The sequence below is a fragment of the Ruditapes philippinarum genome, unplaced genomic scaffold (genome assembly GCF_026571515.1).
Source record: "Ruditapes philippinarum isolate M1 unplaced genomic scaffold, ASM2657151v2 ctg941_1_1_1_1, whole genome shotgun sequence".
Classification (NCBI taxonomy): Eukaryota; Metazoa; Mollusca; class Bivalvia; order Venerida; family Veneridae; genus Ruditapes; species Ruditapes philippinarum.
In genome coordinates this window covers 249247-261337 of record NW_026862330.1, presented here as the reverse complement: position 1 = coordinate 261337, position 12091 = coordinate 249247, and the positions used below count along the sequence as shown (strand labels likewise).

General features: G+C 30.5%; 2 protein-coding genes across 2 annotated transcripts; both read left to right on the top strand.

Moving 5' to 3' along the window:
* The first annotated feature begins 2556 nt into the window (after nucleotides 1-2556).
* On the top strand, nucleotides 2557-6377 carry LOC132718692 (uncharacterized). The gene is made up of 4 exons (XM_060702407.1): nucleotides 2557-2827; nucleotides 4759-4929; nucleotides 5357-5476; nucleotides 6098-6377. The coding sequence occupies exons 1-4, from the start codon at nucleotides 2670-2672 to the stop codon at nucleotides 6237-6239; spliced, it is 591 nt and encodes a 196-aa protein (XP_060558390.1). The 5' UTR covers nucleotides 2557-2669; the 3' UTR covers nucleotides 6240-6377.
* Nucleotides 6378-7323: 946 nt separating this feature from the next.
* Nucleotides 7324-11743, top strand: LOC132718691 (uncharacterized). Its single transcript, XM_060702405.1, has 4 exons — nucleotides 7324-7603; nucleotides 8055-8225; nucleotides 9689-9814; nucleotides 10039-11743. The coding sequence occupies exons 1-4, from the start codon at nucleotides 7449-7451 to the stop codon at nucleotides 10175-10177; spliced, it is 591 nt and encodes a 196-aa protein (XP_060558388.1). The 5' UTR covers nucleotides 7324-7448; the 3' UTR covers nucleotides 10178-11743.
* The last annotated feature ends 348 nt before the right edge of the window (nucleotides 11744-12091 follow it).

Sequence of the window (12091 nt, the reverse complement as noted above, 5' to 3'; positions counted from 1 at the left end):
ATCATAGATAGTGAGTGAGTAGGCGAAGGACATCCTAATTATTGGACAAAATGCACGTTTCATGTCAGTTTACCACTCCGGAAATAACTTGTTCATCACGCCCCATATATTGTTACTGTAAATCCTTTAAAATATTGGTAAATGTTTGACAACCGGATGTAAACAATATGTAGATTCAGTTTAAATGATGGAAATAAATGACCGGGCATCCGCGATAATTAATGATTACATGACTGGATTTCTTTAAAACTTTCTATAACATCTTATAATTGTAGTTTTGTTGGTTATTTTTGCTTTCATTTTTCATCCTTAATATATCTACGAAATTCGTCAAACACACATCTAATATGCATTGACACATACGACAAATAACTTAATCTTTTTCTCTATTTTACTGTCACATCAATGTTATTTGTCAATGTTATTTGTGCCGTTACGCGGGTGTAAAACGTCTCCCCGTACATTCAATCAAAAATGTAATATTTTCGATCCTTGAAGGTCTTTCAGCACGACATTATTGTTGTGAGTGCATGTTTGTGGTACTTCTTGAATACTGTTTAATCACCCTTAGGGTGTTGCCATCTTTTTCATTATTCCTTTCACGTCTATGATAATAATATGCAGGCTTCATAATCAAACCGAGCCTGTAACATCCGAGTCTGTAACATTTTCAATTTTGCTGTGTTGGGCTTTCTTTGGGGATTCTGTTTTCTCTAGTTTAGTAGTAACGGATGGGGGGGGGGGGTGAACCAAGAGCTATCAGAGTAGGCCGAGCACTATCTTTAAAAGAAAACGGACGCGGTAATGGAAGACAAATATACGATATATATGTACAAAAGTAACAATTCTCAAGTTTAAAATCTGAAATTGCAAGTACAAGACATATAATTCTAATCACAAATGATAAAGGGTGTTAAATGATCATTAATTTGAAGTCTGAAGTAAATCCCTGAAGAAATAAAGAAGTAAGAGAAAAAACTAAGGAAAAACCATGTTAGAGGGTGATATTATTCATAAAATATTGACGCAAGAGGAATAAACCTTGTTATTTATTGTAATGTGAAAGTTGATATTTTAGCATTTGATTTGTAAGACCAACAGTTTGCAGGGCTAGTGTTATGATTCGTGTTCAATTTGAAGTAAATATTTTAAGAGAAGTTACAATCAATAATTTAAACAGACAAGCCACACAAACACGAATGTTCAGTAATTATTTATTGCATAAGTTTCGGCTATATGCCTTCATCAGTGCAAAACATAATAAAATTACCGGAAGCGACGTCATAACGGAGCATGCGTAAATCGCGCGAAAAACGTTACGGCGTTTAGCGGCAAAAATATGATCTAACATGTAGAAACAAATATTTATGTTATAAATAAAGCTGGTATATGAATTAAAATGGATCAATAGTGATACAGATGTCTATTAGACAGTGTTAATAAAAATAAGATAATAGGCAAACATATTAATATTCATGTCAAAAATACTTTATTGTTAAGTCCATTTGGAATCATAGTACAGTATTTTATTTATGAATCCAAAAGGACTCTTTACATAACCGGTCCATGTTGTTATCTGTAATTTCTATCGGCAAAAATGAAAAATCTGACAATGAACACTTATTTTCGGGTGATCCAAAATGGATCGCAAAAATGTGAAACTGGATTTACATTACAATTTCTTATATCAAATCTATGTTTATTCATTCTGCAAGATACATTTTGATTAGTTTGGCCTACGTATTGCTTATTACAGCCTTTACATGTGATGAGGTAAATTACATCACGCATAGCACAGTTAACTTCATTGTGTAAATCAAAAGAACGACCTGTAATGCTATGAAATTGTGAACCAACAATTATATTTTTACAATGTGAACATCTACTGCGTAAACATTGGCTAGATAAAATGTGCGATCAAGTAAAGCACTTCTCATAAGATAATCTCGAATATTTTATGACGTCTATAAGCTAAAATAGTTTTGAACTTGGTATGCACATTTTTAACGCTTTCTAATCAGATAAAAATAATAGATCCCAATATTTATTTAAGATTTTACCAATATTAGGCAGAGATGTATTAAAACATACAGAAAATGGTATTTTTGAACTCGTACTTTTAATCAATAATTTACATTTTTAAACTAAATTTCAAAAAGGACGTATTAATATAATGTCTTACGCCTGCTGGTTGATATTGTATAAAACCCACGGTCATTAACCTTTGCCACCGGACTTGACTATCTTTCAATCTGGACAAAAACCTTTCACCATTTGTAGCAAAAATTTAAAAAGCATTTATTGACTAAATAGCAAACAGGGACGACATTGATCAGACTGCATAGATGTACTTTCTGATCTTGGTCAGCACTGATTGCATGGGTTACCGTTACAGTTACCGCTTGCTGGCCAAAAGTTGCACGAGCTTGGTCACTTCATGATAAATGTTTGTTTACTTTGTTTGTTTTTTTTTCTCAACAAGTTAATCAAGTCTATATGTCACGTTCATAAACATTTGAAAATTGTTTCCGGATACTAACTACTTTATCTGATTTTATCACATATAATAATTAAGAAGATGATTTAATTCATTTACTATATAGTTGGTTTGTATCAAAAAATAAAGTTTTTGATATTAAAGACAATAGTGTCAAGCAAAAATAAGAAATATGCATATTATTTTATTTGCTTGTTATTTAATAGTTTTTAGAGTTTATTGCCTACCCACTGGTGATGGTAATCAGGGCATTGATGTTATAAATATGGATACAGATGGAGAGAAGGAGATAGAAAAAGACTGCACAGACATATGGTGTGAATCATACAGGTATTTTAATGTCGTTTGGCACTTCTATAGTACACCAGTTATTTGTTATCTTTGTAATTAACATTGACTGACCGGGAAGATATGAGTAACTAAGCTATTTACTTTCCTTTCAGCTATCCATGCACTTTTAGGTTAATGTCGTGGTTATCTCTGCTTCCGACTATTAGTGTGGTTATAATTTCAATGAAAAATTTCACCAAGAGCCAAAAAGTCAAAATCGCCGTTATTCTCCTAGGTTTTAATTATTAAATTGATTGATATCTAGTGTTTTGTAGTGTTTTTTTTTTATCTAAATCCTCGCTGAGGTTTTATGACATGACGGGATTTGAGACATTTTACTAGGTTTGTGTAACATTTGATAATGGTCGGAATGAAGAACTTGTTAGCAAATTTTCAGATCAATTAAGAATTACGTTCTTTGTCAATAATTGTAAACTTCGGTAAAAACGAAAAAATAAAATTGAAAAAAAGAAATACAAATCATTTTAATATACAGAAAATCAAATTGGTGATACAATTCCTCCTTGTCATAAACTTATTAAGCAGCCGATTAAAACGAGTACGACCTCCTTAGGTTATAATTCGACTTTTGATATTTTATAATTTGTTTATATATACCATGAAATTAATTTTTCATGAAAAAAATGAAAATATCAAAACAAAATCATACAAAATCAACTGTTTTGTCGTTATCTACATTCTATATAAATTCGTTTTTCAAGGTGTCTCACATTAATTATGGTATCCCTGTTGTTTAGTTTATATCACCAGAAAAGTCATTGTAATGGAACAGTTTTATATACAAATTTGTCATTTGAGATTTTTCGTGTCTTTTTTTTCTTTAATGTAACAGATACTAGTATACACTACATTATTATTTTTGTTTAGCCTAATGTCTTGTGACCTCTATTAATACACCGTTTGCACTAACAATCGATTAAGGTACAATTTTATTACAGTAATAAATGTTTTAATAAGTTATTTGATCGATTTATTATAGTACCAAACGATGAAATGAAGACATATTTTTCTACCCCTTTCATGGAAAATATCTAATAATTAAAATCCCACTAAAGCCGCCCTCAAATTCCTATTAATTAATCAAGGTTATTATCAAAATCGGTGGGCAAGGAAAGAGATTAATTTGAACGATTAATAATCCTTTCGTGGAAGTAACTTATCACTTTAAGTGCGAAATCAAAGCATGTTCGTCCTGATAACAGCTGGTTCAAAGCGACTGTTTACTTAAGTTATATCCGACTACTTCTTTTAAAAGATTTATTTAAACGATTGAAAGTTATACAACAATTACCGAACTCTCCCAATTTGCGTTTTCTTTCTTACTAAAGCCGCCGTTCTATGAAAAGCCAAATTAGTGCATATTTCTAAAGGTATAAAATAAAGCAATATGAAACTCAATAAAAATACACTACCCTACAAAACTTATTTCATGCGGGAGTTTGGATCCAATTCATTTCAATTTCAATGACGTCTTAAAAAAATGTTTGATAGAATAAAACTCTAAATGATAATTATGCAACTTTATAATATTGCAATGTCTTTTGTTTTGTTTCTTTTTTACAAAATATGTCTACAAAATATTAATTAGTATACAAATAGGATAACATGAGCTATACGTACATTGTTTTAGATTAACTGGTAGTATATATAGGATATTGAATGAGTGTAAGTTCAATACTGAATTTATTGAACAAGTTGAACAAAAATATATTATGCGAGCCTCTGGCGAGCATGATATTTCACGTCAAAATATATGCACGGCCGTGCAATACCATTTTTACGGAGTCGCAAAATCGGCACGGGTGTGTGATAAATTGATTTATGCCTAGTTTCAAACATGTATTTATTACAGGAAAACATTTATAGAAATGTAAATTAGAACACTTGGTCATTGCGTTTCATCATTTCAGTTTATCTGAGGTACACCAAATGTACAAAGGGTTGTTCATGACAGAATACGAGCTGTTTTTACAACAATTCATGTTTGACATAGATAGAGATTATATTCTGTATAAGGAAGGTATAAAAAATTTAGGACAGATTGATGGATCCCAGGGTGATGGTGACTCATGCTGTGTTACGTATGTAATCATGCTTAAATAAAACTTATATTACTTTGTAAGTATCTAGATTATAAAAAATGTTTGTAAGAATAAACATGTGTAGGGCTGGAACACATGATGCCCTGGTTAGGAGGAAAAATGTCTCACGTAGTTAGAAATAAGCAACTAGCCAGCCCATTGCTTTCTAGATGACTTTTAAACATATTCCCCACACTGATGAGTAAATCTTGCTATATGAGAATTAATTACTTTCCAAATCAGTAAAACATGAATCGAAATAAAGTATAACAATAAAAAAATTGTATTTTAATGTTTTGTTTGTCAGTATACAAATATGCTCAGTTAAATGTTTTAAGATGATTTAAACGAAGTCAATCGGGTTCTGAGTGTCGAATACAGTTCTACGACACAAGTGATTCATTGATAAAATAACTTTCTTTTCCAGAAAACAGAGTACACACATACAATATACAATGCAAAATATCTTCGGACAGACACGCCATATTGTTCATCTTACAAGTGCTCCGCAACCAAAGTATCAGTATATAACACAAGCTAAATGCATGTAAGTGTTGGTTTGAAGAAGATTTTGTCTATTTTGAAATATATCTATTTAGTTTTACGTTTTAAATTGATCTTGGACACTATGTTTTCGTAAAAAGGCGCCTAAATGAGTCGTATAATGCCATATCAAACTACTATAAACTAGTATGTAAAATGTATTTCCATTTATGTTTTTATACGGGTACATGTAAAACTGAAAATGATGAGAAAATAAAAAAAAATTGTTTAATTACAGCGCCACAATCAGAACCTTGATGTTATTTTAAATTATGTATTACAAAAGGTGATGGTCTGCTGTACAACTATGTTGCGTGCAACTTTTTATATAATAATTTAGGTGAAAGACCTCAGATGCTCTTCCGTGCAATATTTCTGAGTAAAACCAGCGACGTTCTGTAATCTAATATTCTAACAAGTGTACATTTTAACAAAATTTTAAATGATATTCTATCACTACAACAACAACCATAATGATAAGTCATTTGTTATATTATTAGTATATATTCAGTTGCCGTATGTTAATATTGCTTTTAATAGAACTTCATTTCATAAACACAACTAAATGTATGCTGTGTTGTGGTATAGTGTACACGTGGTGATATAATTCCTACATGTATTTCAGAGGAAAGAGGAAATGTGACGGATTATGTGTATTAGAGGACACTGTTAGAACTGTTCTTGTATATGATACAATACGACGGCAACTGACATTTGATCAGCTCTTAGTTCCAACATATTGCTCCTGCAAAAGAGTATCAGGATAAATGAACATTTAGACCAAACGACAAAGTCTGTATTTATGTAAAAGAAAACAATTGTTGATAAGCCTATCTACATCGTTATGTAATATGAAAGTAGAGGTTTTACTTAGTGGTTGAACTATTAAATCTGATTCAGAATCATGTGTGTGTGTTGTCTTTTATTGTTAGTTTTCACAATGACAATGATCAATGACTCGAAAATTGCATGGTTTTTATGGTGAAACTCAGAGAGGACAAAGTCAAAAATTGAGTATTGAACAGGATGAAGTTGATACTAAAAGTTTAAATACAGTGTACATGAAGGCATTTCAGATCCATCAGTGAAGCAAATAGTAGTAATGGTTGGAACATACAGAATTTAGAAAGAGGCATGGATATTTTAAGGGAATAGTGTCCGGTTACTTAATACGTTTCAGAATAACCTAAATAAAGGAAAACTAGCCACTAAGTGACTCCCATCTTAACGTATATATGGAATGGTATTATCCATAAACAGTCTTGTAAAATGTGTATTCTTAACATATTCTGTTAAGTTAACAGTAATTAAACATAGACAAACATTGTATTACACTATTAAGAACAGCGTCTTCAATGAGCAAACTTGCGTTATCATTTGATACTACTATATGTATTATACTTCACGCCGGCATCGTAAATGCAACTGGATTTGTCTTTTCTCGACCTTCTTGTTTGCTTAGCGGGTGCTCGTCACTTAGTGGCATATACTGTCTAAGCTTTTATTTCGCTATATTTCATGTTTGATTGTGACAATAGTATGCAGTCGAAAAAACTGTATTATTTACACATTAATGTTGAAAAAAATTCACTGTGGGAAAATTAAATTTTATGGAAATATCCTTAAATCAAAATTAATGTACAGATTTTCCTTTTGTGATGAAAAATACGCATTAGATATTCTAAGTGTATGACACGTTCTTAAGATTTTAATTGTTTCTACTAATTGCACTATCGTTTGCAGATCTAATTACTTTGAAACCAAACAGATCTTGAACATACAGGATTCTTACCGGAAATATTATTGTTGACGACGGAAGTTGTTATACAGATTATAATGATAATGGCGTTACTTATATTTATAAACAAGGCTGTTTGCTGTTTCAGCAAATGCATTTAAAAATTTTTGAAAAGGCAACTTGTTAAATTCTTTTGACTGTTGTCGAAAGATTGTTAAGACCCAGATTTGGCCATACTATGACCATGGAACATGTTATTATTTTTATACTGATACTGGAGTGTTTCTATACAAGCACCAGCTTATCTGCTACACAGAACACGAAGTCAACAGCAAAAGAAGAAACTGTGTTAGAGTTTAAAAAGTGTGCGGAACCATGGTGTGAAAAATACAGGTATTTACTAAATTTTGCTGATTTGTTAGCTTTTATAGAAGAAGGTTGAAATCAGCAATGTTTTGGTGAAATAAGAATTGATTTTAATAGTCATATTTTTTATTTTTCAGTTTCAACCTTCTAGTTTCTGAAATAACTTATTCATAATTTGACCTTAGTCTTATATTGAAATATATTAGGATTTACATGACAATGAATTTTAATTGGCTGTTCAGATATCAAATAATGTTATTGCTTAACATATATAAAAAATATTTTATATCTGAATCAGAATCTAATATTTCGCAAACTTTATATTTCACTTCATATTATCATCTGTCATAAAAATCATGTTCTTTATAATTTGCCACAAAAACAAATCTACAATTTTCATAACCATTATTTTGATTTCATTCCTACCGAGATATCATTCCATTTCAAGATTTTTACAGTATTTAGTACATTTTTTCAGTCCTTTTGAGCTTATGAAGACGTATACGGGACTTTTCTATACCAAGGAAGAAATCGAAAAGAAGGAATATATATTTCAGGAATCAAGATCGAAATATTTGCGTCAGCAAGGTGTAAATGACGTTGACGTTATTCTTCGTAAACAGGGTGATGGTGATTCATGCTGTATCACGTAAATATATATATTTGTTATATACTAATAAAAGAAATATTGAGAAATATTGATGAAATAAAATGCGTCTTTTCTTTTTCTGTATTTTCACTTTTAAAGTTATTTTTATTTTTCACTGGTTTCCTTTAGCAATGTCGGACTATGTTATTCTTAATTCAGCCTATTCACAAAATAAAAAAGGTATATAATAAACAGAAAAATAAAGATTTTTTTCTGTAAATACAGAATTGATTTTATCTTGTGGTATGAAAACTATCATATTCACTCGTGGCTGCCGCAACTCTTGAAATTCATATTATCATAATTGATGAAAATAAATTCTGTATTTTATAGAAAAATCTCATATGTAATAAACTTCACTATATCAAAATTATTGCAACTATATTTTTATTGATTTGTTCGAAATCAACATATTCAATTTTTTTACTAAGAAATGTCATTTTTGAGTCCAAGATCGTCTATTAGTATCTTTACTATTGTAAATGTCGTAAAGTAGGAAAAGATCTTGCTTTGTTATAGTCGTATAATATCAAGACCTACGGAAGCTTATCAGGGCTTCCACTTACCAAAACGTTTTATGTCATGTAAACTTGTCTCTTCTCGTTTTGACAAAAAAATATCCCATGAACATGTAATGATTAATAGGTAATACGTAGAAGTTATTTAATCATTGCGAAAACACTTGTTGAATTACGTGAACTATTTGTCAATGCGAGTAACGTCTTTGCGTCTTACTAAATATTTCAGCAAAGTCGTGAAATAACGAAGTGTAATTTTTTTCACCTGATTTTTATCGAAGAGACAAAAGCATCAAGTATATCGAGAAAAGTAAAGTTGCAATGCCTAAAAAAATCCCCATCTTTGTCCTCATCTTTGTCAGTTACGGAAGCTTTTATTGAGATGTGCAAAAACATCTCATTAATGCGAATAAAAATAAATCGACTTAGTGAAAAGCATCTCATCAACTGTAGGCCCTGATACCATATCTTTGTTTATTTAATAAAAACAACAGAAAAACAGAATTTTGGAGCATTGCAAAACAATTTCCAAAGTCTTTTATTTAATCACTTACATATAAAAGTTACATTTCAAGTTAATTGATTGGTAAACAAATATGTTACATGCTTATAATGTTTTTAAAGTAGCGCTGATTGTGAAAAAATACCATTAAAGAAGTCAAAATATTAATTTGACTTCTAAACTTAATCACAATATTTTATTATCGGCCCTAATGCAAAATATGTTAATTATAGTACATAGATATAGCTAATGAGTAGTATTTTTGTGAAAATGTTATTGGACACTGAAAATAATGAAAGTTTACCATGTTCAGGTCCTAAAAAGGCTTAAAATCACACTAATATGGTAAGCACTTGGTCGTCTCTTCTAAAATTTCTTTCCTTTCAAACACAGCGCATAGATTTGCATATAGCTTTTGTTTCTAAATGATTTTTGTTTCTTAGTATTCACAGGACAAAACGGGAACAACATTTGAATAACACTAATAATAAAGAGAGAGCAATCGTACATTTGACAAGTGGTAATCCGCCATCGTATCAATGGGTACCATATGGGGAGTGTTACAACTCGTGAGTATATCATAAGTTTTGAAATCATTGGTGTTTAACTTATAAGCTATTTTAAGATAATATTAACGCGATGATAATTTTGTAATGTCTAGTCAAAATTATTGATTACGAATATTTTAATCACTGTCTTCCTTACTGCTAGTTTTTTATTTTCCTATCCCATATATTTATTTTGCAGCTCTTATTTAACTTAAATTCTAAATAATGACAATGTATATTTTCAGAAATGGCGGGAATTCCTGTGGAAAGTGTGTTATGGAGTATGTCGTTCTATCATTACTTGTATATGATACAGATATTAAAAAGTTGATGTTTGATCAGTTCGAATTGCCAACATATTGTTCTTGTAAACGCACTTTCTAGCTGACCAAATAGACAATTTTTAACAAGATTTTACCATTTTTACCCTCACGCCGCTTGACGATAGCCAATCAGAACGGAAAGTTGAATACCACTTACTAATAAAATTGAGAACAAAAACTTCAATTGGGGCACCTGCAGGATACGCCATTCGCCATGCTTTCCTGTCGGGATACTAATAATTTTTATGTAGAATTGAAATACTATCTTCATGACCGAAGGTCAAGTGATAAACAATATTCGGGAAATTTCCCTTATAAGAAGAATCATTAGCTCTATTGTTCAGGTAGAAGTTTGATAAAAGAAGAAGATTCGTATGATATTTATCAATTTGTGATTTGCACATTTTACATGAGTAATCATTATTATGTAATTCCATTTCTTGAATCTTCTCGTTATTTCTTCTAAGAATATGTACAATTTTTACCAAACGAAACAAATAATAAGATACTGTAAGTGAAATAGATTTAAATTGCATAAATGACTTATGATTTAAACTGAAAATTACATTTATGATAGTATATCAGATGTTTATAAACAATCGTATGCGTGTTTTGTGAAATTATGATATGATGTAGACTGTATAAGATTTGTATAAAACTTAAATTTAAAACAAATGTGTTTATAGCTAATTTATATTCCGCTCATTAAATAAGAATCGGGATGGATTTTAATTATTCCTTAGACGGAATATTTCATACTTGCTTGTTTATACAAAATTGCGTCAGTTTTGCAGTTCAAAGATCATTGCAATCGGAGTAAAGATCAGTTTTACAGAATATATTTCTTGTATGAAGATCTGATCGCCATCGTATCTGTTTCGGCTTTACTTTGATTCGGATTCGCCGAGAAAGCTTTTAATAGCCATGCAATCAAACCGCAATTTACAGACCGGCATTAGACAAAGCATCAAAATATCGCTGTCTGTGAAAGAAATTGTTGATTTTTGTAAGAACAAAAGAAATTGTATGAAGTAATTTGAAACAAATAAACTGGAAAAATAGACTCCGTTTAATAGGCAAGACCGTTTATCCAGTATACATACCGGCTTTAAGGACAACGCTTTGTATTTGAAATCGTGAATCTTAAACACTCAGTGTCGCTTTTCCATAGGTTAAAATTAGAAACCGCATCGCTTTCAAAATTGTGAAAGCCCAACGATGATTGCCTGCTAGATATGTCACTAGAAGGTGACCTCATATTGGTGCCCGTCAGAGCATAGTGCTTAGCGTTAATTAGGTGTTGATTTTAATCAGATTGACCGACACCGTAAAGATCATATAAGGGAAAACTATATGCGTCGTATAACCGATTAATTCTTTCCCTTTAAAACATGCTATTGTCCGTGAACAATAGGGCAACAAGAAGATAAATCAAACTCTTATCGCCTGGGTCAAAATTATTGATTAATATTTTCGAGTTGATAACTATTCTATATAACTTGAATATGTTATAAATAAGCATTTTATTACATGTTTATGTTATAAACTATACATAAGCATTCTATAACGTGAATATGTTATAATGTTATAAATAAGCATTCTATAGCTTGGATATGTTATAAAAAACAGTCTAGCATCTGGTGAGCTTATATTTTCGAGTTTATAAATAAACATTTTATAACTTGAATATGTTATTCATGTACTCAAGCATCAGTTGCGTGTTTTTACCCTTTATTGAAAAAATATTATCTCTTCTTATTGTTTTTCGTTGTATAAATCACGAACGATAATTTTGAATCATGACGACTCTCGTATAATCCTCTTTCCTTTTTACACCAAAACTGTTACATGTATAAACATAAGCTATTACTAAAACCAAAATCTTTTATTTAACAATATTTTACAAATTTTAAATATTGTATTCAAGATACCTGGAGTGAACGGAAACTGATAAAAAGAAGCATATTTACAAAAT

Excerpts from the sequence above, each read along its gene's own strand:
- LOC132718692 (XM_060702407.1), top strand. The coding sequence starts at position 2,670 with ATGCATATTATTTTATTTGCTTGTTATTTAATAGTTTTTAGAGTTTAT. Across the intron at positions 4,930-5,356 it reads GGTGACTCATGCTGTGTTAC|AAAACAGAGTACACACATAC; the intron begins GTATGTAATCAT and ends TTTCTTTTCCAG. Across the intron at positions 5,477-6,097 it reads ATAACACAAGCTAAATGCAT|AGGAAAGAGGAAATGTGACG; the intron begins GTAAGTGTTGGT and ends CATGTATTTCAG.
- LOC132718691 (XM_060702405.1), top strand. The coding sequence starts at position 7,449 with ATGACCATGGAACATGTTATTATTTTTATACTGATACTGGAGTGTTTC. Across the intron at positions 8,226-9,688 it reads GGTGATTCATGCTGTATCAC|TATTCACAGGACAAAACGGG; the intron begins GTAAATATATAT and ends TTTGTTTCTTAG. Across the intron at positions 9,815-10,038 it reads TATGGGGAGTGTTACAACTC|AAATGGCGGGAATTCCTGTG; the intron begins GTGAGTATATCA and ends GTATATTTTCAG.